This window comes from Sander lucioperca, chromosome 10 (assembly GCF_008315115.2).
Source record: "Sander lucioperca isolate FBNREF2018 chromosome 10, SLUC_FBN_1.2, whole genome shotgun sequence".
Classification (NCBI taxonomy): domain Eukaryota; kingdom Metazoa; phylum Chordata; class Actinopteri; order Perciformes; family Percidae; genus Sander; species Sander lucioperca.
Window position 1 is genome coordinate 27990698 of NC_050182.1, and position 25792 is coordinate 28016489.

General features: G+C 38.7%; 3 protein-coding genes and 1 long non-coding RNA gene across 10 annotated transcripts; 3 read left to right on the forward strand and 1 right to left on the reverse strand.

Moving 5' to 3' along the window:
• The first annotated feature begins 228 nt into the window (after positions 1–228).
• Positions 229–2324, forward strand: LOC116049409 (peptide YY-like). Its single transcript, XM_031299031.2, has 4 exons — positions 229–1129; positions 1430–1612; positions 1721–1810; positions 2190–2324. Coding segments are annotated over exons 1-4 (300 nt in total). The 5' UTR covers positions 229–1127; the 3' UTR covers positions 2215–2324.
• A 775-nt stretch (positions 2325–3099) lies between these two features.
• Positions 3100–14967, forward strand: mpp6a (membrane protein, palmitoylated 6a (MAGUK p55 subfamily member 6)). Of its 6 annotated transcripts, none has more exons than XM_031299026.2 (14): positions 3100–3337; positions 5834–5889; positions 6446–6568; positions 7357–7475; positions 9355–9507; positions 10182–10331; positions 10562–10789; positions 11815–11946; positions 12431–12533; positions 12670–12735; positions 12867–13028; positions 13127–13329; positions 13415–13543; positions 13670–13922. In XM_031299026.2, the coding sequence occupies exons 3-14, from the start codon at positions 6538–6540 to the stop codon at positions 13844–13846; spliced, it is 1653 nt and encodes a 550-aa protein (XP_031154886.1). In that variant the 5' UTR covers positions 3100–3337; positions 5834–5889; positions 6446–6537; the 3' UTR covers positions 13847–13922. The 6 variants fall into 6 exon arrangements, with proteins under 6 accessions (XP_031154886.1, XP_031154888.1, XP_031154883.1 ...); XM_031299028.2 differs by lacking the exon at positions 3100–3337 and adding an exon at positions 4133–4372 and having other exon boundaries at positions 13670–14967; XM_031299023.2 differs by lacking the exon at positions 3100–3337 and adding an exon at positions 4133–4372 and having other exon boundaries at positions 6428–6568.
• Positions 14968–15624: 657 nt separating this feature from the next.
• Positions 15625–24787, reverse strand: gsdmeb (gasdermin Eb). 2 transcript variants are annotated; one of them, XM_031299030.2, is made up of 10 exons: positions 24590–24787; positions 23046–23259; positions 22766–22958; positions 21846–22020; positions 17410–17530; positions 17229–17321; positions 16781–16908; positions 16529–16694; positions 16300–16373; positions 15625–16178 (listed from the first exon to the last, which is right to left on the reverse strand). In XM_031299030.2, exons 2-10 carry the CDS (start codon positions 23248–23250, stop codon positions 15951–15953), a joined length of 1383 nt encoding a protein of 460 aa, XP_031154890.1. In that variant the 5' UTR covers positions 23251–23259; positions 24590–24787; the 3' UTR covers positions 15625–15950. The 2 variants fall into 2 exon arrangements, with proteins under 2 accessions (XP_031154890.1, XP_031154889.1); XM_031299029.2 differs by having other exon boundaries at positions 23046–23267; positions 24590–24734.
• On the forward strand, positions 18992–19825 carry LOC118495997. The gene is made up of 2 exons (XR_004898456.1): positions 18992–19041; positions 19469–19825. It is a non-coding gene; the product is annotated as an uncharacterized LOC118495997 (long non-coding RNA).
• Positions 24788–25792: the final 1005 nt, after the last annotated feature.

A 25792-nucleotide genomic window follows, 5' to 3' on the forward strand; every position in this document is an offset into this window, starting at 1 on the left:
TAGAGTTATAGTGCCACGGTTCTGCATTCATGTAGATTACGTACATGAGATTTTAATATAAAATGAATGGATTCATATTTACATTTATTAATGAGTTTTTCCTGCTGGATTACAACTGCTAACACCTCAAAACATTTGACTTAATCACTTATATAAGTATTATACCAGGACTTTTATCATCATGTGATAACAAGGACTACCATCTGTCTTGTCTTTTCATTCTTACAGTTTTCTAACAGGATTATATATTTCAGAATATCTATGCATAATTAAATTGATGAATGTTTTTGTTTCTTGATGCAGACCCCCTCTGCATTTCTCTATAAACTGAAACATCATCTTCCCAAACATATTTCAACTTAATGTGAAAACAACAGACCATTATCGGCCATTTCAAGTTACACGCCATTGGTTTTATTGAGACTTGTCACGCTGGCCGTGACTCTTAAGTGGACCCTCTAAATGAAAAGAGGTTTGTATCTGCTTCTACCACTACTTTGGCAAGGAATATACTTTGCCATTAAAACTTACTTTTGAACAGAAGGGACATTTGCTGTAATTAAGGGTACTCTTTTCTACCTTTAAAACATTTAAGGCCTACCTAGTGGATTTAATGTAGAAACAAGAATGATTAAGGATAAAATAACTACATTTCAAATTGATATGAATCAATTATGTGTGCCTATGTGAGTTTATACGTAATTAACATTATAATTTGCTGCAAAGGTGGTGATCATGTTGTAAAACACAAGTGTGGTCATTCAGGAATAATTAAATCCTCAAAGCACACATGTTGACTTCTGCAGGAAATGTGTAATGCAGTTAATTTCAATATATTGAAAAAAAAACAACATACATGTACACATTCAAGTCAAATAATTAACATTTTAATTAATTCTTTTCACAATAATGTAACTGAGTATCTCCATTTGTTTCATTGCCTTGACACTCAGGGATTCCTTAACCAATAAGGCAGTAGATATTTCTCAGGAGTACCCTAAAAGTGAATGAAATGACCCGCCCTCCCCATCTGACACACACTGTATAAAGCACAGGCAATGTTGGGAATCTGACAAAGGTACCTTGAACAGCGAGAAAGCCGACTACAGCAGAAGTGTTGCATTATAATGTAAGTAATATTTTTTATTTCTCACCTTTAAATTGAAAGGCACACTTTCGACTGAATTGTTGGATCTGGCAGCTTTAATGTTGTATCTGTATCTATTTAATGGAGTACCAATCCAATATGGAGCTACTACTTCTGATTTTGGGATTGTGACATTGTTGAATAATACTTTTTGTATTATAAATGTTGTCTATTCATTTTTATGGTGGAGTAACACTCCAATTTGGAGCTTCTATTTTGGATTTTGGCATTGTGACACTGTTGAATAATACTTTTGTATTATGCATTTTGACTATGATCCAGGGTCCACTCCAGTGCTGTGATGTCGCTGAGTATTCTGGCTGTCTGCCTGCTGGCTTGTATTCACTCTGGCATAAACGCTTACCCAGCCAAGCCGGCCAGTCCCCAGGAAGGCGCACCACCTGAGGAGCTTGCCAAATATTATTCTGCACTAAGACACTACATCAATCTTATTACAAGACAGAGGTTAGTTCTTCTTCGTTCTTATTTCTATCACATACTGTAATTTCAGGTCATTTTTAAAGTTCATGCAAAGAAGTATTGATATGTTGCTTGACTCTTTTTCATGCATAGGTACGGGAAAAGAGACACCCCAGATACTATATTTTCAGATGTGTTGGTGAGGGAGAGCACAGACAATATTCCAGAATCAAACTATGTCAGGTAAATTATATTAAAATGTTGCTTTTTATACATTTTGTAAAGCCTTTTTTTAAAAACTAAATTGTGTTGTCTATGTCAGTTTTATGCAATATAATGTATGGTATTGCATGATAAAATATGTGAGATGAGATACCAGAAAAAGTACAAACTCCCAATCAATGCAGTGTAATTCAATACAATAGCCATATGTTTGCACTGTGTCAAAGAAGTGTTGACTTTTAAGGTTGTAGTAAGTGGTGGCGTTGGATTAATTAGTATTGTGAGATGTTTTTCATTCATCGTCTTCCACTTGTATTTGAATAGGGACAGGGAAACATATTACATAGGTTTTAATGTTTGTCGAAAACAACACTTTTTATTTAACTTCCTTGTGTTATAGGTATGATGGGCTGCCACTGTGGTGATGCTGCTGGAGCTGTCATATCCAGACTGACTTTCCCACAAAGCTGCTGCCACATCTGTTACTGACATGAAATGAACTTGTGCTGCATGTAATAAACATTGTGTAATGCAACTATTTTAGTCTGTAATGTTGTTAAATGGGTCAACATGTCAATAACATGTTTTACATGTTGACCCATTGTCTCACTCTGGCTCATTTGGATTGACATATACCTTGCATGTGGAGTATCTACAGTGTAGGTATGTTAAACAATATATCATGTGTGTCATTCACTGACAGAGTAACAGTGCTCTCTACTGGTGAACAGGCATCTAAACATTTTAAGACATTTTCAAGTGGGGCAAATAGCCTATAATTCATGTCTGCTGTCTGCTAATGTTATATTTTGATACTTATATTGCAATTCATTCACTTAGTTTACAGTAAATTCTCATATATTTACAATTTTTAAAAAAAATATATATTTAATTATTTTTAGAGATGCACCGATTGACCGGCCGGTGATCGGAATTGGGCGATTCTCACGTCATCGGCCATGACCGGCAACCTGCCGGTCAGTCTGACATATGCCGATTTTATGCCGGTCAAATTCACTCGGGCTCCGCATGACTTACATCGCGCATATATATATATAATCCACTCAGTGATAAAGAAAAAAAAGAATGAAAAAAAACAGTGTAGGTGTAACTGTTATATTTTGGGGAGAGTAAAATAGAAATTAACTGTAAATTGAGTACACTACAGTATTGTATACTGTACAGTATTGTATAGGCCTATTTCACTTGTTCTATCAAGCCAGCTGAGATGTACCTCAACCTTGCCTGAAAACAGATTAACAGTTTAATCCAATCAAGTGACCTGGATACATCAAAAGCGAATCACGCAACACTGGGGTTAACTCTGTTATGACACCTGGTCCAAGCTACTATGCTCTCTATAACTAAGCTCTGGCTCTCTGAAGAAGCTTCAGTGCAGCTGAATTACCAGATTTGGTGAATGGAATATTGTTTGGTGCTTTATGCTGATGGGTGGTACAAATGGGATTATTTGTAGCCAGATGTGGGGATGGTTTATCACAGGTGCCAATGATAGCAAGATCAAATACAGTATATCTTCCTCATGGGGTAAGTGTTTCCACAAAGTTTAATTCTTAAATATGTTGTTGGCTATGAAATAGTAGGCACTGATATGGTGCATGATGTTTTGCCAGAGAGAAAAGATAAATCAGTTATTACTGGCACACTACTCCACTGACAATGGATAGATTCAGTAAAGCGCTCTAATTTTCCATCTATTTTGGCACATTTTTTAATTCAGAACTACAGATTTAAAGCCCTGGTAGCTGAACAAACTATTGTAAGGGTGCAGGGGTCACCAACCTTTTTGAAACTGAGAGCTACTTCATGGTTACTGAGTCATACGAAGGGCTACCAGTTTGATACACTCTTCTGAAATAACAAATTTGCTCAGTTTGCCTTTAGTTATATAAGATTATTAATCATTAATGATAGTCATCTATGTGAAGACACTGATCACGTTAATGATTTCTCATTATCAATAATTATCAACAATGACTTAACAAGGTGGGAAACGGGTAATATCAATATTCAATTTTCATTTTTAGAACAGGCCTGAGGGCTACTCATGTGGTGGGGGCTACCTGGTGCCCGCGGGCACTGTGTTGGTGACCCCTGGAGCCTATTGTATGTTTGAATTTATGATGACCAAATATTTGTATTGAGCTGTCAACTCACAATATTGCAGTGAGTATGTACGGTGTACAATCAAAAGCAATCAGAGGGTATTTACGATTTACGATGCAGTTTACCTCCACACACCTTTTTTCAACTACAGGTATTTTATATTGAGATTGATCGTGTGTCTGAAATAAAGTTGAATTGAATTATTGTAAGGTAATGTTTACAATAAATAATATGGGCGGGTTGTGCTGTGCAGGATGTCGATGACCTAGATATCACTTGAACGGCATGTCATTTGCACATCACACTGTCACTGGATGGGGAACTGAGGGAAGAGGCGCAGGCAGGCACACTGGAAATGCACTAACAAGTTATTATTGCGCAAGTGGTCTGCGAAATAGGAAACTCTGAAACTTAGGGAAGCATGAAAGTGTGACTGTATGGTAATGCTTAAATCAGGTAACTTACCATTTATTTATTTTTAACAGGGTCTCATCATGGAACCCTCGTTTATTGGCTCTCACGACCAGCTGACGTTAGCTAACGTTAGCTAGTCTGAGCCACATGATATTACGATTACTACTAGCCAATGACTGGACTTGCAGCTAACTGTTACTTCACCTACTAGCTAGCTAACTAGTTTGCAAGAGATAATTAATTAAACCAGCGAAGTTAGCTCGGTTAAGTGTGCTTACCTTTTGTAATAAAATAACGGTATTGGTCAATTCTGAAAGATAGCTAGCTAGCTACTTAACTTGTAAGCGCACGCTAGTGTTTGCTAGCAATTATTAGCATTGCTAACTTACCTATATGAGCTAACTTTACAAACTAGCAATGGCTAGCACCAACTTGGTACGGGACGGGCACTAACGTTAGTGGAGTTAACGCCAATGACGATCTGACAGCATGTGGCTGCAATTTAAAATATGTCAAATAAAAATATTGTAATACTTTTATATTAGCTACCAATGGCTAATTATCATGTTTAGCTAAGTTACCTTACATTGAAAGTGGTAGTTACACGTGCCTAGTGCGCGTGTAGCTTGATAACAAATTTAAACCACTGCAGCCAACACGTTTCTTGAAGGCTTAATTAGCTCCACTGTTCTTTAGTGTCCTCTCATGACATTAGAACTAACTTATTATTTACGAACTTATCTGCCAACATGAGCACATACCGTTCACGTCCCACCTGGCTGCTCCTTCTCATGTGTCTGATAAAAGGCAGTATAACGTTACTCTAATTGCAACTGTGTGCTTTCTGCCTCAGCTCAGTCTCATTCATCAATACTGGGTCCTAATTTATGAAAATTGTGAATGAGCTCAAAGTGGGTGACTGTTACTAGTACTGAATCGCAATATACCTTTTTGAAGACATCGCAAGATGGTCTCTAGTTTTGGTCCTGTTTGATGGTGATAATTGTAGCCTACTTCAAAACGTTTTATGGTTGTAAACAAGTCTGATTTAAATGTTTTTGGAATGGTTGCTTTAATTTCCAGCCTATGTGGGCAACTGCAGAGCAGTAAGAACTGGTGATGACAACAAGAACAATCTTTATAGTAATTCAGTGAAATAGACCCATGTCCCATTAATGAAAGGCTTCTTTTAGTTACTTTTGATCTTTTTATATCCACAGAAAACTAAACAATGAATACTTCACAGTCCCCAGTATCACTCTTTCTGAGCTGAGCTTTATCTGACTTGATAATGAGTAGTAATCATGGTAGTTATGAGTCTTTTTAAACAGACATTGGTCATGTGATTGACTTGGCTGATCACATTGGCTGCATTTACAATACTACTAAATGAACAGGAGGACGTTATTTACTAGCATGAGCTGCTTTTATCAATACCTAGGAGGGTTTTTAGGTTGCCTTGGTCAATTTCACCAAAACTAAGAAGAATAATGTGTTTTGTAGAAAACGTGGGGCTCCGTGTTGGAGTGCTGCACTGATGATTTGAACACAGTTTGTAGGTGAGTTTGAGCCTTTCTTGTTTCTTTTTGACTCTGAAAGATTATCTGCCTTTTTGTTGTTGTTTCTGCATTTTTGCTGTTCTTACAATGTTTTTAAATGTATGATGTTTACATAGTTTACAGTTAAATGGGGCCTGTGCTCAAAAAGCCCATCATTCTGTTTGTCCACCTACCCACTAAGGCATAGGGCTGTTTTTACTTGCTCTGTTTGAAGATCATGTTTGTACAGAGTCTCCAGGGGCCACCTGTGTGTAGCTGGCACAACCTTTAGCCAGCTGGACGGGACGTCATTCAATGGCCCTCTTTGTCATTCTCTTAATTCATAAGAGCTCTCTGTACTAACATGCTCTCTTTCATGAGCATGTTAGTAGCTGAAGACAAGACAAACACATTTTTCTGTGTCATTTTATGTCTCATCCCCATACTGTATCTGCATTTGTTCAACAGCAACACATGTTAGTAAATGTCAGCTTGATTAAATTAATGACATGGCTTGTACAGTATGGTGATCTTGGCATTACAGTTTACTGATGAACAGGTTTTCTACCTTTTGCAGCAGTTTCTCTGGTTTCTGCAAGTGGGCAGCTGGGCAGCTTTTGGCTGTTTTAAGAGAGTTTCACCGCCCTGAGCTGAGGAGGAATATTAAACATGACTGTGGCCAATGCAAAGTCTGGCAAAGGTAAGCTGTCAAAGACAAAGTCCTAACTAATCGTATGCACGGGAACTGTTGTAATGTTGTTTGCCAGATTTGACATTTCATTACCATTCGAATGGTACTGTGCCCACTGCCCAGAGATAGTTGTGTGGGCGGGTTTGCTGCTGCCTCTGAACTTTCACATTTGTCTCTCTGTGAAACATGGCAAAACCAAAAACCCCCCAAAACAATTTTTTGACATGTGATTGCAAAACAAATGTTTGGCTCCCATTGTATGTCTTCTTCTATTTAAAATGCAAATGGACTGCTTATTTTTCTGAAAAAACAAAAACAGAATTTATTACAAATGTTAATCGAAAGATAATTACTGGGAAGTACAGTACGCTGTTTTGTATATATTTTATTGAAATTATAATAATCAAAATAATTGAAAATTAAATTAAAGCTGTATTTGTCAGGATCTCGGGCTCAAATTTCTTGCTGTGTGCTCTCAGCCTCTACAAGGCAGATCTGTTAGTAGAACAAACGCTTTGTGACTTTGCGTGCTTGTTGCTGCTGTAGAGGAAATAAGGGGTGTTCTCTGTGAATTGGCCCATTGATAGACTGTCCATTTATTGTTCTTGCCTTGTAAGCTCTTATTATAGTCACATTGTTTTGGCTCAGAATTTTTAATTGTTTTCAGTATTACTGGCTATGAGCATTGTCACTAACCTATCTGCCTGCATTCCCAAAGCAGCTCAAGCTCAAAAATGTCAAGGGTGTAGTTAGAATTCTGTTAGCCCAACCTTTGACGTGTATTTTTTCCCCTTCAGCCATGCAGCAGGTACTGGACAACCTGAAAGACCTGCCATCAGACTCAGGAGCCAAAGATATTGACCTCATCTTCCTCAGAGGCATCATGGAGAGCCCCATCATCCGCTCCCTCGCAAAGGTAAAACACACACACACACACACACACACACACACACACACACACAGAGAGTTGTAATCTCATTAGCTGGTCATCAAGCTCTAGCTATAGTTTAGAAGAGGAGCAAATGTCACTGTGAGCCCGAGGAAATGAAGGTGTAATAAGTGTCACATGTTGCCACGGGTCCAGGATTGTGACTGCATCCTGGCGGTGTACCCTGTGAGGCTCAACAACATATTTCAACTAGGAAGGCAATGGGCAAATGCTTATTTTTGGACTGGACGGAGAAATAGTTCAGGCCGTTTTCTCTCTCTTAAACATACATGATTTTTGAACAAGCGTATGTAAAGCATATTGTAAGGTGCTACCCTGCGATGTTAACTAATCTTGCAGTGTGCCCACTGCTCAGGTGTCAAAGTTTAAATTACTTGCAGGAAATGTCTACTGGCCAGTGCGAGGTACAACCGCTTGTCATTAGAAGAGAGAAACAACCATCAGATTTGCTATGTGCAGGGTAGTACACACCTCATGTAGTTTTTACATATTGTATTGAATTTAAAGCATCTGCTTAAGCTTGAGTAGACAGAAAACGTTCCTTTTTAATACCAGTTAAATCAAATTTTCACATAGCTAAAAGAGGACTGACACTGACAGCATGAAGAACAAATGACTCTCTATAGGATTTCTATAGAAAAGGCAAGCTCTTGTCCTAATTTCTAACAAACGGAGCACTGCTCTCCTTGGATATCACATTTTTTCCTGCTACATAGGCCTGTATGTACCGAAGTTTAGTGTAATGTCATATCAAATAGAACCGTTAAATGAGGTCATATACACTGTATATTGAAGTGTTAATGTAATTTCCCTTTGTCTTGTGTGTATCACAGGGACAGTTTGATTTTAGAGCTGTTAATGTTTCGCATAGAAGTCACAAGAGCATGGCATTTTAATGGTGTCTCATTTATGTAATTTGACCTTCAGTATTTGGACAGAACAAGAGCAACACAGTACAATACAACAAAACAGTGTTCTATCAGTCAAGGAATAACATATGATCTCCTTTCCCCATGTGATAAAACTAAGCCTACAGCAGGGTGATAAACTCTTCTCAGTAGCACTAACATACGGACTCTCAGCTGAGTTCCCAGAAATGTACTATATCGCTATATACATCAATATTGAGGTACAAAATTACCATGAAATAACATTTTATCCTTTTGGTGCACCCTAATGTTGGGTGTCCATGTCTATCTACCTCTTTCTTATCAGTCTGTAAAAACAAAACCAAAGTCCATTGTGTGCTCAGTGTAGCTGGAGAAATTCACTGTGAAATTCTCTTCATATTATCCTGAATTTCTGGATTCACCAAAATGAATACATTCTAGCCAGATGGCTGACGCCTTAGGACAAGGAAACAAGATTTACATGAAGGGAATAGGTGGGGTGGACAAAAATGTTGACATGAAGTAGCCACTTAAATTATGTTGTTTTTTGGTCAAAATGTTCGGAATTTGGTATGGGAACATGTTTCTTTTTATGGCATGCACCTGCTCGACAAAGTTGTTGAATGTGTTGTTTACGCTTTGCACTTTTTGTGTTGTTTTATCTGCTTTAAACATAGTAAAGGGTTATATGCTCAAAAAAAAAATGTAGGGGTTAAAAAAATCATGATTTGTAACTCGAACCACATTTTTCCCATCCCTAATAGAAATAAAGAGGTTTGGATTTTCATGTTATTTACTGTGTGGCATTCTAAGCTCTCTCTCAGCCTGATGAAGTGGTCATTGTTTTATTTTGTGTGTGTGTGTGTGTGTGTGTGTGTGTGTGTGTGTGTGTGTGTGTGTGTGTGTGTGTGTGTGTGTGTGTGTGCGCGTGCGCGTGCGCGTGTGCGTGTGTGTAGGCCCATGAGCGTCTCGAAGAAGTTAAGTTAAAAGCTGTGCAGGATAATAATGTTCAGCTGGTCACGGAGATCCTGAATTCCCTCAACAACCTGCCAGAAAAAGATGCTGCCGCAGCTGAGCTTATCAGAATCCTTCAGGAGCCGCACTTTAAGGTATCGACCTCATTCTTCTTGTACACAATTTGTAATGTGGGTAACGTACCAGAGATTGTAGAGTGAATGGTCTAGCTTGTGTTCTACTTGTGTGGGAATGGATGTTGGAGCTTGTTACACAAACCACTGGCTACTACTCTCTGAAGTGGTGGCAGCTCTGTTCCGTTGTCGCCCTGTATATTCTCAAATACTTACAAGCTGCGTCATGGGAGGTGGGGGTGTACTTACTTGGGCCAATGGCAGGCTGAGTTATGTGGGTAAAGTCAGGGGGAGAAGACTGTCACCTACTGTTTCAGTAAACCTTCACAATAGCTGATGCAGTTTGTAGTCAGACCAATGCTAACTGTGTTGTGGCTCCTAGGGTAAGAACAAGACTGACTTATCTTCTCTATATATATATGTGTCATCTGTCGATGCAGTCATAAAAGCATTTTTTTCTAATGTGCACAGTTAAGTGATTTATGTCTTAACTCTTTGATGGTAATCTATCAAATGCATGTCACTGTTAGCTTTTGGTAGATGAACCACATTGTAGCAGTGATTGTTATCTTTCTTAGTGAGAAAAAGGTGTTGGAAATATACATCAAGATATCTTAGTGGTACAGACATTCTCAACCAGAATGTGTCTTATTTCTGTCTGTTCTTCTCTCTCATTCTGCTTTTTTCTGCCTCAGTCTTTGGTAGAGGCTCATGACAAAGTGGCTGCAAAGTGCTATGAAATGCCCCACGCTGCAGTGAACAGCAATGCCTTGTTGACGAGTTCACTCATGCCAGCTGATGCTGTAAGGATGATTGGCATCCAGAAAAAAGCCGGAGAACCACTGGTGAGTTAGCCAGGATTTTTTATCAACCACAGCTCTGCAGAGGAAGCTAGTTAAGTGTTTTACTCATGTCCTCTTTTATTGACCATCTGTTAAAACAGGGTAACTCAGTTTTACATAATAACTCAACATGGCTTGCTTCTTTTTCAGCAACCAGTCAGACTATGCCATGAAATAGACCTCCCGTATGATCTTGAAGTGCGGATGGGTGATACTAAATGACTCTCTTTCAGGGGGTGACGTTCCGTGTGGAGCAGGGAGAGATGGTGATCGCACGGATCCTGCACGGCAGCTCGATTGACAGGCAGGGCATGCTGCACATAGGGGACATAATTCGCGAGGTGAACGGTCGTGAGGTCAGTCGGAACCCCCATGAACTCCAGGAGCTGTTGGGGGACTGCAGTGGGAGCATCTCACTCAAGGTCTTGCCCAGCTACAGAGGCACACCGGCTCCTCCACAGGTGGGTGAGGAAAAAGCAGGCTGCATTTTATGTGTTCCTGTCAGGTGATTCACCTGTGGAACGCTAAAAATCTTGTTACACTGGGAAATCTTTTTTTATTAGCTATTTTAAACTTTATTGAAATCTTGAAATCAGTGTGTAAAGTGCACCGAAGGGCAGGATGTGTCAGTACCGGTGTGCCAGGTGTACAAGGCGAGGCAAGGAGTCGTACTGTACCTTTCAGTGATTGGCGGAGAACTGCCTGACCTGGGTGAGCTCAGAATGCCAGGCTTCTGAAAATTGAGCCCAGTGAGGGTCTATTAATAACACTCCTCACAGTATCTGGGACACACACCACTCTATTCACTGGAGCACCCCTCTCCTTCTTACAGTAACAGGCACACACAGCAGCTGACACCGAGGAGCAGTACGTAGGGTTATGTCAGACACTGACCTTTGTGCTGGGAAGGATTGAATGATCTAATTTTACTGTTTGGTTAAATGCTTGTTACACACTGTCATTGTAAGAGTTTAACTTGTGAATTAGAAGAAAAACATATGTATAGGGAAAAAAGGAAGTGGGCATGCACATATTGTTGTGTAACATTATAATTGATATTTTAAGAGCTGTCAGACACATTAGTAGTTGTTCTACAGTCATGGTACTACTGATAAATTAATTATTCATGAACCAAGATGAACAAATTATATGATTAACATCACACAGCTTGCGCCCTGGTACCTCACCAGGTAGTGTGGTACCATCAAGGCTGAGTCCTTCTGCAGTGGCCCGAATTTGAGTCCGGCCCAGGGCCCTTTACTGCATGTCTTCCCCTTTCTCTCCCCTGCCTTTCCTGTGCGTCATTCTCACTACCAAATAAAGCAGATACGACAAAAAAATACACAAATCTTAAAAAAAAAAAAACATTATCCAGTGAAATGTGACGAGATATTTTAATAGGGATTTAAGGTATTGCTCAATCCTGTTGTGTATGCTCTCTGTATGATTTAATTGTCTGCTATCTTGTTCACACCCTAAATTGTAGGTTTATCTGAAGCCACACTTCAACTATAATCCAGCCACAGACAACTTGATCCCCTGTAAAGAGGCAGGCCTGGCCTTTTCCAAAGGAGACATCCTTCATGTAGTCAACAAGGAGGACCCCAACTGGTGGCAGGTGGGTAGACACATTTTACTCAGCAATGGTGGTGAGGGACAGTGCTGCTTCAACCAGAGCTGCACATCTTATTAGTAATGGGGTGGAATTGACTGTTGAAAGCTGCAAGATAAGGAGGAACATGTTTGTGACAGATACCTGGTAGCTCTGACTCACTCACTCACTGGACCGTCGACATGTAGGCAGAGCTCGGGAGCGCTACAGATTAGGTGTCCCTGAAGAAACGCGTATCTAACAGTAGTTCCGCATTACTCTGTGTAAATTCATGTACCGAACCGAGACGCCCGTACCATTTCGGTTCAATACGAAGAAACGCGTATCTAACAGTAGTTCCGCATTACTCTGTGTAAATTCATGTACCGAACCGAGACGCCCGTACCGTTTCGGTTCAATACGAAAACATGTACCGTTCCACCCTTAATACCAAGGCATGGTATTCCTTTACTACGTGAAGTATCATCTTTCAACTACTCTTTCATTGTAGGCACGCAAAGTTGTTGGTGGAGCCACTGGTCTCATACCCAGTCAGTTTTTGGAGGAGAAGAGGAAAGCTTTTGTGAGAAGAGACTGGGATACTTCTAGGACAGGTCAGTTCAAATCACAGAAGCCAACTTATTCACACCATGCTCCCTGCTACTCTTTCTTGCTTAGTTATCATGATAGTCAGGAAACTCTTGCCTTTAGCACCACCATGTGGTGATCTGACAGTTTCATTTGTCTCAGGGATGCTCTGTGGTACTGCGAAGAAAAAGAAGAAAAAAATGATGTACCTCACTTCGAAGAATGCAGGTGTGCATCACCACTCAACCAAAATTTTCTACATACAAGAGATTTTGTGAAAAGTTTAGTTTCAAATGTTAAATTGTAAGTGCAAAGATGACATTACGGTACTCATCTGGCCTGTGAATTGCCTTGAACAGAATTTGACCGTTATGAGCTGCAGATCTATGAGGAAGTGGCCAAAATGCCGCCGTTTCAGAGGAAAACGCTGGTTCTGATTGGAGCCCAGGGAGTTGGGAGGCGGAGCCTGAAGAACAGACTTATTGTCATGAACCCACTGCGATATGGAACCACTGTACCCTGTGAGTGTGTGAGACAGACGGCAGAGGTAGTTACATTGTCTGCAACTAGATTCCCTGCCAGGGTACATGTAACACCTCTCCTCACCTTTCACCTCCAGTCACGTCACGCCGTCCGAGGGAAGAGGAGAGAGACGGCCAGAACTACTGCTTTGTGACACGGGAAGAGATGGAGAGGGACATCAAGGACAGCCGTTACCTGGAGCATGGCGAGTACGATGGCAACCTTTATGGCACCAATATTCACTCTATCCATGAAGTGGTGAACGCAGGCCGTACCTGCATCCTGGACGTCAACCCTCAGGTTAGTCAAAGGCACACACTTTCAATGTGTAGATCTCTTTTTCCCCCCCTAAAGCTTTAGTTGTGACATATTATTTTCTGCCCAGGCCCTAAAAGTGTTGAGGACTGCTGAGTTTATGCCATTTGTGGTGTTTATTGCTGCTCCTGAACTGGACACACTAAGAGCTATGCACAAAGCTGTTATAGATGCTGGACTTACTACCAAACTACTCACGGTACGTTTTGAGAGGATTTAAGGTTCCTAAATACTTATAAATGATGATGGACCTTTCAGGGGTTATTACTCGTGAAATGGTTGTTGGTTCCATCATCCTAATGGGCTGAATCTCTTTCTGTAACAGGAGAACGACTTAAAGAAGACTGTGGACGAGAGTGCCAGGATCCGACGGGCATACAGCCACTACTTTGACCTGACTATTGTCAACGACAATCTGGACAAGGCCTTTGACCAACTGCAGGAGGTGGTGGAGCGATTGTTCATAGAGCCGCAGTGGGTTCCAGTCAGCTGGGTCTACTGATGTTTTACACCCTACGGGACAGACATGGCTGTCCAAGCTGCTAGGCTTGGGATGAAAGGGGACACCTGAAGGGACGTAGGATTCAACACTGTACTGCACACATGGACAGTGTTGGACATCAGACCTGTGTGAAAATGGGTCCAGCACAAAGCTGCATCAGAGTTACCTTGATCTGAATTGCCAGATTCTTTTCTAGCACACTATGCAACTCACAACACATGAAGTGTACTTATTTATTGGCAAAATACTTTTTAAAGAGTCTTTTCTATTCCTGCGGATTGAAAGAAAATACTGGCCGTGTTAGGGTGTTTTAAAGGAAATGCGATTTTTGTCATGTCCTGTTTTAATTTTACATCTTTATGTAAGATGTAAGTATTTATTCTGCAAGAAAAGGATACCTCAGTGTTACAGTTTACAGTGCATATGCCTTCAGTACTTCATCTCATTTTGTCACTACAAACATTCATGTAGAATAGTGTCATTTTTGAGACCTTTTTCCTCCTCAAGGCGACATTTATGCTCTGTTTTTGCAGTTTAATCTCATGCATAAAAAAAATGTCATGCCAGTCACTGTTTTATGTTGTACAGAAGAAGTATTTCTGTAGTGTTTAGCCATTATTTCTCTTTCACTCAAGCACAACAGATTACATGAATTGTTTGTCAGGTGTTTAGATCATGTAAGTATTTCTGACTGTTAGACATGCTGATATGGTGCTGTCTTTGTGTTTGCTTGAAAGAAAAACTTTCCACAGGACTCTTGAACAGGGTACTGCATCTCAGAGAACCATCCCTTTTGATGTGATATTACTAAAACTTAACGGTTTTAAATAAAGCTCATATTTACTTATTAAATGGTATATTTTACAAGAATTCAAATATGTATTTTCAGATGTCAAGTAAATAACTGGTGTTTTCTAATGATCCACTTTGGTTTTACTTTGCTCTTTTGGAACAATTACTTGAACGTGTTGAGTATGTGTTTGCAAAGATAGAGAAAAAAATATTTACATGTTTTTCTTATAAACATACAAGGATACAGATAAAAAAGGAAGCAAATTTAAACAATTTCCAATATTGTTAAAACCTGAAATAAAGCTTCACAATTAAAAGGCACATTGAAATGTTATTGCAGACAAAATATAGTCACAAAGAATGTTAAAGTACAAGATTATCCTACGGATTCAGAGTTGGGGGTGGGCCTCTATGGCTGAGACGTGACATTAGACCCTACATAAAAAAACATCCATTAGTGTTTATTTGAAAAGTGAGAGGTTTTAGTTAAGTTTTCACAACATTGGCAAATGAGACATGTATACAAATCATACTGTATTTAAAATGTAATTACATGAGAACACAGTACAAAAAAGACATGCTTCTTTCAGAGACTATGACCCAAAATAAGATGGTAAGAACCAGGTGCCTATCATTTAACCCCTTTTCTTTCGTCTATGTGTAGAATGATGCTGTTCCTACCAGCAGGTGCTAAGTTAAAGATTTAAATGATACATCAAAGATTGTGCACAATCTGTATTCAGTTGTGTAGCAGCATGTTTCAGGGCTGCAGCTAATGGTTCTTTTTCATTATACCACCACTTGAAAATTCCAGGTTTTGATTGGCTTGAAGGCGTGAATTAACTTTAAGTAACGCACAACTTGTAGGGTACTATCCCTTATCTAATAATAAGTTATAATCTCAAAGTGGATCATTTTACATTTGTAAGCAATTGTTTTTTTTTCTGGATAAAATCCGAAATCAGTAAAAAAACTGCACCTCACACTTTACTAGAGTCTGAGGTGATGTCTTCAAAATGCTTGTTTTGTCAAACAAACAGTCCAAAATCCATGACCCATGATCCATAAAGTTTTTTTTAACGATTTGTCGTTGATTGACTAAAGCATTAATTCACTAATTGTTTTAACACCAGTACATTTATCTATATAATTATCCTACAATGAAACGCAACACTGTTTTAGAGGAATGTGTACTGCACCAAAAAGAGCAAAACACTGATAAAAATAACATGTGATCTACATGATCCCCTTTACCTCATTCCAGTGTAACATTTCAAGTTTCTGGTGGATAAACTGTAAACGTGTCTTCAGTTCAATCACTGTGGGCTAACGAGGCGAGACCTCTGACAGCAATACACAGGACCAGAGGGCGATTTCCTGCCAGGTGGCTTATTTCTGTTTTCACTGTGTCCCCGTCTCTCTTCAGGGACACATTAGAGGAGGCAAATAGATGTTCAGTCTTTTCAAAGACGTCTTCTGTCAGTGCAGCTAGGCCTGCGCTGCTCAGATGCAACTCCCCTTTCCCGGATACACACTGCACCTGGAACAGGTGTGACAGAAAGATAAAAAGGCAGCAAAATCAATGTGATGCCGCATTTGAAGAAAAAAAACCTTACATAACATGTTGTGTTGTCTTCCTTGTAAAAACTGACTTTACTAACCAGTTGCTCCAGAGCCTGTAACACTGTGAGGCTGCAGCACATTCCCAAGACAGCAAGACAATCATTTGTCATCTCTGAAAGACAAAGATACAGGATAAAAACCTTTCAGGATATTCTGCATGCAGTGGGAACTTTGCAACTCCACATACTTCTCTTCCTGACCTTAAATTGAGGTTTTTCACAATTTGAGGACTTCAAACGACATTTCAGTTGAGTACAGCTTTCTCACCATCCATTGCGCTGGTAACAAGGTTAAGGGCTGTAAGGACTGGTGTGGACTCAACCTGACCAGACTGCTCCAAAAGGTCCAGAATTGCTCGGATGTTCTGTTTTTGGGGCTCTGTTGTTGTGACATCACCCAGGGCAAGTCTCTTATCAAGGCACATCTGGTCCAGCTAAGACAGAGGAAAACACCCAGAGTTCCTATTGCTAACTCCACAATATAACTCTGTGTTGATAAGACCTCTCTGTCCCTGCTTACCGCATTCTTAAGTGAACTGACGGCCCCTCGGTCCTCCATAACTTTGGTGATTTTCTGGAGCAGAAAGGACCTCGTGGTGGCTGGAAGAGCTGAAAGCAGCTGGAAATGGTCACTCAGTTGCTCCAGCTCTGAATAAAATACCAAATGAACACACTTTCTCATCCACCATTCAGACTAAATGGCTGCATGGCATGCACCATGTCACTAAAAACTCAGATTGAACCAGGCATTTTTTAGAAGAAATGTATAGAAAACTAAGAAGTTAACAGCACAAGTTCACACGAGACCTTGTATCATAGGTCAAAGCACATGTTAACAAACAGTTATCACACCGTTATGATAAGGTGGCCCGTATCTTGAAAACGTGCATTTCTGGACACGTCATCAGCTGTAACAACCATCTAAAGTCACATGTTTTATGGCTGCAGAGAAGAAAACTGTAATTTACCTTGTATAAGGTAGCTTTTTTCACCCAACAGTCCTTTCTTAGCAAGGCCATCGACTTCAAAACCTCCAGTGGTGTCTGACATCAGACACAGCTCTGTGGAAAATACAACATGTTACGTTTCAAATATGTGAAATGTAACTACAATAAGAGTTGAATCAGTTGTGCGTGAATGCTTCCTCACCAAAGCGCCCATCTTGTTTGATCTCTAGCTCTAAAAGAGCATAGGCAATGGTAGTATGGATGGGAATCTCCATGGTGATGTTACTGTCTTTACTCAAGCTCCCGTTCTCTTTCAATGAAACCTGCAGATTTGCGACAATACCGCAGGCGTGTGAGACCAAACACACAAATAATAACAAAACTCAATCTGTTTTAAAGGAAATATCACTCTAAAACAATTACTGCTGAATAACAGTTATTGGTGATGCATGGTAACTTTGCTGGTGTGTCTGCTTCCAAAGTAGGGCTGAACGATTAATTGCATTTGCGATAATATCGCGATATGTTAAAATGCGATTTCCTAATTGCAAAGGCTGCGATTTGGTCAAATGACTCGAGAGCAAATCAGTCTGCACTCCACAGAGAAAGCATCAACTAGCACGCTAACGCTACGTCGTACCTTGAGCAGATTTCTGTCATTCAAACAACTCTGAGTTGTAGTTTAAAACTTTTACAGCCATTTTAATAAAATGAAGGGTTTTATTCGGGCTCGAGTCCATACATGCAGTTAATGAATAAAGGCACACAGAACTCAAGGCTCGGTTGGCAACGATTAGCTCTGATTAGCGGTTAGCTCCGGTTAGCAGTTAGCTAGCTCCGTTATAAAGATATGAGTGGAGGAGCTGCCACTGAGAGGGGTAACAACCAGACTCTGATAAATGACGTTCGGGGAGCTTTCACAGCAGCGTGGCCGCGGTGTTTCAACGGTTTTATTAGTACAGTTAATCCCACGGCAAGAACACCAGCAACTAGCTAACGCAACAATAGCCTCTCTGAACAAGTGCACACGGCAGCACGTAACTTCACGAGGGGGAGGGGCTGGAGGCATCTCCTCTCTGTGCACTGTAAAAAAAAAATACACTGTTGTGTGTGCGTGTGTGTGTGTATATATATATATATATATATATATATATATATATATATATATATATATATATATATTATATTTTTAGTTATTTAACTATCTAGTGTGTAATTGTGTGTTGTTCATACTATAAAATGATTTATTGTTTGTCTTGAATAATACAGAAGACAAAGAGCTTAAAAAAATAATTGAATATCGAATCGCAATCGCAATATTTGGGGAAAAAAATCGCAATTAGATTATTTTCAAAAATCGTTCAGCCCTATTCCAAAGGATGTAAAAATGAGGATGTGGCTACAATGGAATTGATTATAGGGAACCTATTATCTATCTAGTTCTAGGACATGAACAGTGAATGCTTTGATATCAGTCTCTCTGAGTCAAAGAACAAAGGCTCTCTCTTATACTTAACACAGAGAGTAACTAAGGTATAAGAGGAAGACAAATCCACCAACAGTTGTCCAAAATTTGCATTTTGCACAAATTTCACTTCTTCCTAACTAGAAAAAATATTGCTCTACTCTCTCCACCTACTCACATAGCATGCAGTTGCACGTGGAACTGAAACCAATTCTGGACAAAGTAGGATGCCATGAACTGAGAAAGAAATACCAAAAACATATTGAGGGAATGCAGGCACAACTATAGGTATTTATGAAATGATTTCATCCCTAAATAGAAAATGCATTGCATTTTGAATGATTGCTGGCATAATTGCGTAAGAAGAAGGTGAAGTATTGAGAATAGTTGGAAAAGTGGGAATGGTTTTGATTAGTACGAATTTACTGAAATGTTGAATAATACCAATATTGTATTGAACAAAAGTGGAATAATTTAAAGTTTTAGTATAGCATGTGAAAAAGTCATAGCATAAGTATGTCAAAAAAGTGATATATAGTTGTATTATAGCATGTAATACAGTTTATTGAAAAAAGGGATGAAAAAGTCATAGTAGTTTGTAAAAAAAAGTTAAAAAAAGTCATAGTATAGTATATCGAAAAAAGTCAAAAAAGTCATAGTATAGTAGGAAAATAAAAAGTCATAGTATAGTATGTGTTTGTGTTGATCTTCATAAATCAATGAATGTTTGAGTATTAAATAAAGTTATTATTATTCTTATTATTTTTATTATTGTGTATTGTAAACCTGCACACAGATGATACCTGTCAGTAAGGATGAACTCTGTGTCTCAGGTGAACAAGGTTTCCTGGAGTGAGTTTGCTCCTGATGAAGACGAGGCTAATGATGAAGAGTGGGATCTGACTGTCTCATAGACACCCAGAGGATTCACTTTGATATTTTCCTATTAATGTTTAATTTATTCAATACAATTACTAATTATTAATGTTTACTGTCAGTTTTCTGCTTCAAACTGAACTAAAAGTAAAACTGTGTTCTGATTAGTTGTTTCTGCTCAGGAGGGACTAATACTGACAAAACATGTTTATATGAATGAAAAAAAAAAAAACATTTCCACCAGACAACATGGCATCTGTTGTCCTGCTTCAGAAAACACATCATAAAAAGACATAGTATAGTATGTCGAAAAAAAAAGTCATAGTATAGTATATCGGAAAAGTCAAAAAAGTAATTGTATAGTATGTCGAAAAAAGTAATAAAAAGTCATAGTGTAGTATGTCGAAAAAAAAAAGTCATAGTATAGTATGTCGAAAAAGTAAAAAAAGTCATTGTATAGTATGTCGAAAAAAGTAATAAAAAGTCATAGTGTAGTATGTCGAAAAAGTCAAAAAAGTCATTGTATAGTATGTCGAAAAAAGTAATAAAAAGTCATAGTGTAGTATGTCGAAAAAGTCAAAAAAGTCTATAGTATGTCGAAAAAGTCAAAAAAGTCATTGTATAGTATGTCAAAAAAAGTAATAAAAAGTCATAGTGTAGTATGTCGAAAAAAAGGCATAGTATAGTATGTTGAAAAAATAAAAAGTAATTGATTGTATAGTATGTAAAAAAAAAAATCATAAAAAGTCATAGTATAGTATGTCGAAAAAAGTAAAAAAAAAAGTCATAGTATAGTATGTCAAAAAATAAGTCATAGTTTAGTATGTCGAAAAAAGTAAAAAAAAGTCATAGTATAGTATGTGTGTTTGTGTTGATCTTCATGAATGAATGAATGTTTTAATAATAATAAAAGAGTCATGGAAAGGGCCAGCCTGGACTGGGTATCGAACCTGGATCAGAGTCTGCAGTGACTACTAAAAAAATCATAGTATTCTATATCAAAAAGTCATACTATGTCGAAAACAGTGATAACAAAATCATAGTATAGTATGTCAAAAAAAGCGTCATGAGTATCAAACCTGGGTTAGAGTCTGCAGTGACTACTAGCTGGTTGCCTGTTGGCGGCAGAGCTAACCTCTGAATTTATGTTGAAAGCAGTAATAGCAATGTATGTCGAAAAAGCCATTAAAACGTCATAATATAGAATGTTTTAAAAATTATAGTATATCAAAAAGTCATAGTATGTCAAAAAAAGTGATAACAATGTCATAGTTTAACACAGGACGAGATGTAATACATTCTTTAAGTGCAAGCGCGTACCAAGAGAATGTACTTGACCTTGGCAGTGTAGTTGACACAGTGGAGTTTTACTTCTTGCTGGTTGCCTGTTGGAGCAGTGCTAACGACTGAGCCACTGGGCCACCAAATAATTGAAAAGTTGTCAGTCGTTGTCAGTTGGCAGTCATAGCATATTATGTCGAAAAAGCCATTAAAAAGTCATATTATGGTATGTTGAAAAAAGTAAAAGTATTGTATGTCGAAAAAAGTGATAAAAAAGTCATGGTATAGTATGTCAAAAAGTCATAGTATAGAATGTTAAAAAAACTGATAAAAAAAGTCATAGTATAGTATGTTGAAAAAAACATCTTGCCTGGACTGGGTATCAAACCTAGGGCTGTCCTCGACTAAAGAAATTCTTAGTCGACTAACACTTATATGATTTTGTCGATTAATCGATTAGTTGATGTAATCGACAGAGCTGTGCTCTTTGAGAGGTGGTTAAGACTAGAAAAGCACAATATAAATGTAGTTAATGAACCATCTGTAAAACTGAGTTTCTCCACAATTAATCCTGCAAAAGCACCACTTTAAATCTTGTGCTTACCAGAAATGTGCTCATAAGTTTCTTGGAAATAAGTAATTAAGCATGAATAAGCATAAAAAATGACTCATCAACTAAAGAAATCTTAGTCGACTAAAACCAAAACGACCGATTAGTCGACTAAGAGGTAGCAGCCCTAATCAAACCTGGGTCTGAGTACGCAGTGACTTTTTTACTGGTTTGCCTTTGGCAGCAGTGCTAATCACTGAGCCACTGTACCACTGAAGATGTTATGAAAACAGTGATTAAAAGCCATTAAAAAACAATATTGTGAATGCTGCTGAATCAGAATTCACACAATAACTCCTGTTTACAATATAACAGTGAAAGGGGGATTTTCTTTTGTGATGAACTCTTATGCATAAAATTACAAACATTACACTACCATAAGAATAAGTTTAATACTGTACTGTACCTTTGAGCTCTTGGGCCCGCAGAGGCTCAGTCCTCCTCCACACTGTCCTCCCTGCTGCACCTCCTCTATGACCGAACAGGGCTGAGTAGTCACAATACGCTCCTTCACAAACCCAAACACCTGTCTGGGCTTCTCCTTCGTCTGCTGGATCAGACTATGGGACATGTCCAGGACCCTGACAAAAACACCAGTGTAATGTTTCACAGGGAACATTCTTGGAATATTATGAAATGTATACAGACTGGGAAATCTGTAAAGTATTGTCTTAAACTGATTTGAATTTTAAAATAAAAAACTATTCATCCTGAACCAAAACAAGCAATTTTCTTGTGATCCATCCATCTTCGTCCACTTATTCGGTATCGGGTCGCGGGGGTAGCAGCTCCAGCAGGGGACCCCAAACTTCCCTTTTCCGAGCCACATTAACCAGCTCCAACTGGGGGATCCCGAGGCGTTCCCAGGCCAGGTTGGAGATATAATCCCTCCACCTAGTCCTGGGTCTTCCCTGAGGCCTCCTCCCAGCTGGACATGCCTGGAACACCTAAGTAGGGAGGCGCCCAGGGGGCATCCTTACCAGATGCCCGAACCACCTCAACTGGCTCCTTTCGACGCAAAGGAGCAGCGGCTCTACTCCGAGCTCCTCATGGATGACTGAGCTTCTCACCCTATCTCTAAGGAAGACGCCAGCCACCCTCCTGAGGAAACCCATTTCGGCCGCTTGTACCCTGGATCTTGTTCTTTTGGTCATGAGTGTGTTAATATTCAACAGAACCTCCATTTTTGGAGTGCAACTTTATGGTTGGACAAAGATCATTCCTGCTTTGCGCAACATGATCTTTAACTGCATGTCAGATGACATTTACAGTAAAATTACTGTCATGTTAACAGTACAGTGGAAACAGGGGTAAGGGGGAACTAACCTGCCTTTGGAGTCTCGCAGCAGCTTCTGCACATCCACTTCCTCTTTCTTCAAACTGCCAAAGGATGACTGGAGTTTGGAAGAGTCTTTACCCTCGAGGCTCACATTGGTGTGGACAAAATTTGCGTCCACGGTCCCTTGGATGTTGTCACCAAATGTCCCATTGTATTTAATGAAGTCTGTCTCTATGACACCTGTGAACAGTGAAACATTTAGGTTTTCTGAGAGAAAAAGAAATCAATACAACTTAGTATACTAGTATAGAGTGGTTTGATGTTTACCTGGCTTTATAGGTATGTCTCCTGTTAGTATATCATTGAGGTTAAAATCAGAGGGAATATACTTGGGCTTCTGCCAGACCCAGAAACGCTTGCGCTTCACCACCACTGTCAGAAGAGCAATAGTATCATTCAAGCTGGATAATGGGATCAGCAAACCCCCATTATCCACCTCCTCCACAAAGTTTCTGGTGGCTGTGGCAAACATCTCTTAAACCTGCGAGGGTGATAATGAAGCTAGGTTAAAAATTTTTTTTTTTAAAAAAGCACCAAAGAGTGAGCTTGAAGAAAAGTACCACCCATGTGAGCTCCTCCTCAGGCTAAAAACTAGTGTAACGTTAGTTACTACTACGAGCCTTCTATCATTCTTTATCTTTCAACATATGTATTCAAATACATCAAAAAGATACACTTCTTGCCCACCTCCCAACAACCCACCCACAAACTTGAGCCATCTGTTAATAGAAAAAACAATAATAGTAATAGTAATAATACTGGTTTACAATAAAAGTAACAAAATAACACTAAAACAAACAAACCTAAAACACAAATAACAAAACCTTATACATGAGGGTACAGTCTCACTTGTTATTGTGATCTTTAAGGACATAGGTTACTGGGTCTTGATTCCAAAAATGTAATGAATGAATCCCATATTTTATGGAAAATATGGCTTTTGTATTTGATGGCATATGTAAGCCTTTCAATCGCTATACAGAGGATAGTTCATTAACCCATAGGGTTACAGATGGACAACAAACACTTTTCCACTGTCTAGCAATAAGATGTTTTGCGTGTAGTAAGCAGAGGTTGACCAGTTTGTTTTCATATGTTCTAAGGGATAATGTCTCCGGGATAAGGCCAAGGATACAGATTTCTGGGAGTACAGGAATTTTTTTCTGAATGATGCAGGAAATGATCTCCATTATGCCATTCCAAAATTCTTGAATATGTTTACAAGTCCAGATACAATGAAACAAAGTTCCTTTCTCTGTCATACATTTTATACAAGTGTACAGAATGTTAGGGTTAAACTTATGGAGTTTTTCGGGAGTTATATGTTCTCATGAGCCAGTTATATTGAATTAACCTCAATCTACTATTAATAGTCATAGTTTGTGCTTGACAACATGCCTTTTCCCATTCTAGCTCTGTAATGACATCCATGCCATTCTCTTATAGTCTGAGGACTCTCTTGATGACTTAAGCAATTTACTGTATACTTTTGAGATTGTCCCTTTAGCTTGGGGATTGGGTGTTACCAGTTCTTCAATACCATTTAAAGCAGGGGGTTGGTATCTTTCTTTCTTTTATTTCTTAAAAGTAAGTCATCATAACACCACTACAACGTATGCCACTTAATGTACTTTTACAGCATAGCAAGCAAAACAAAATAAAATAACGTGCATGTAAAGCAATAGACACTTCCAAACATTTCTTCACTTTGAAAAAGTAGATACATGCTAGCAGCATATGCCAACACATCAGTCTCCAGTTGTAGAAAAAAAAAACATCGAAACAAAATGCAAATGCTAATTACCGCTTACCCGAAGTCCTTATTTTAGTGATGAACCAGACGAGAAACGTTCTTTGCGGCCAGACTTCTAGAGCAGACAAGGCTTCCCCACGTCTCGGTTGTGTGCTGTGCAGTGAAGTGAATCTTGTTTTGGACAAAAGACGCGCGGACGCTCCGCCTTTATCTCTACAGGAAGCTGTAGGTGTGTTACTGAGGCAACTGTCAAAACCATAGACTGTATGTGTCTATGGTCAAAACACATGTATAATAATAATAATAATAATAATAATAATAATAATAATAATAATAATAATAATAATAATAATAACAATAATAATAACAATAATAATAATAATAATAACAATAATAATAATAATAATAATAATAATAATAATAATTTCATTGCATTTTTGTATTATTTGTTCCCAGCACTACAACGGGCAGCAAACGGCTAAGCATTGGTATATATTATGTATGTATTACATGTAATACCCTGCTGTGTATTGTTAATTATTTTTTACTCAAACCAGGGGTGGGTGATATATGACCCACCCCTGGTATATATGAAAGGAAACTGTGATATTGTTTCATCAATACTTTGTAAAAACCTCATGTTGCTGTCTAGTTCAAAGATTTTGCTCAGTGTGGGTCCAAATCATCTAGCACTGCCAAGTTCACAGAGGTCTTTGTACTGTCTCTGCACCATTGATGGCTATTTGTTGCCACCTATAGGAATAAACTATTCACCAGCTTCATTTTGTATGTTGCATTGTGTACACTCTGATGGCAAAATCATCAGCATCTTGTTCCTTCTCTTTCGACTAACACCTTTGTAGCCTTCAATTAGATTTAATAAACAGTGCAAGCTCTAGGGGTCACTAGTGTTTAGTGTTGTTTCATACATGCAACATGGTTCATCACATGGGTGATCGGGCTTTCTGTTCTGCCGCTCCTCGGATTTGCCCTCCCCGACCATCTGAGGGCAACTCAAACTATTGAGACTTTTAAAAAAGGACTAAAAACATTTCTTTTTAGCAGAACTTATGAGTTTTAACTAACCCTGCAAGTCGTTGCACTGTTTATTTGTATTTTATATTGATGTTTTTACCATGCTTTTATGATCTTCACTGTAGCACTTTGAGATTTGCTCCAAATGTAAAGTGCATTACAAGTAAAATCTATTATTATTATTAATATTATTATTATTAGTAGTAGTATTATTATTAATTTATTC

Coding starts and splice junctions, on each gene's coding strand:
- LOC116049409 (XM_031299031.2), top strand. Junction 1,613..1,720: donor AATCTTATTACAAGACAGAG/GTTAGTTCTTCT, acceptor TTTCATGCATAG/GTACGGGAAAAGAGACACCC. Junction 1,811..2,189: donor CCAGAATCAAACTATGTCAG/GTAAATTATATT, acceptor CTTGTGTTATAG/GTATGATGGGCTGCCACTGT.
- mpp6a (XM_031299026.2), top strand. CDS start 6,538: ATGACTGTGGCCAATGCAAAGTCTGGCAAAG. Junction 6,569..7,356: donor CAATGCAAAGTCTGGCAAAG/GTAAGCTGTCAA, acceptor TTTCCCCTTCAG/CCATGCAGCAGGTACTGGAC. Junction 12,534..12,669: donor CTGGGATACTTCTAGGACAG/GTCAGTTCAAAT, acceptor CATTTGTCTCAG/GGATGCTCTGTGGTACTGCG.
- gsdmeb (XM_031299030.2), bottom strand. CDS start 23,250: ATGTTTGCCACAGCCACCAGAAACTTTGTGGAGGAGGTGGATAATGGG. Junction 17,531..21,845: donor GCGGGCCCAAGAGCTCAAAG/GTACAGTACAGT, acceptor GCAAATCTGCAG/GTTTCATTGAAAGAGAACGG. Junction 17,322..17,409: donor CAAACAAGATGGGCGCTTTG/GTGAGGAAGCAT, acceptor TATTTTCCACAG/AGCTGTGTCTGATGTCAGAC.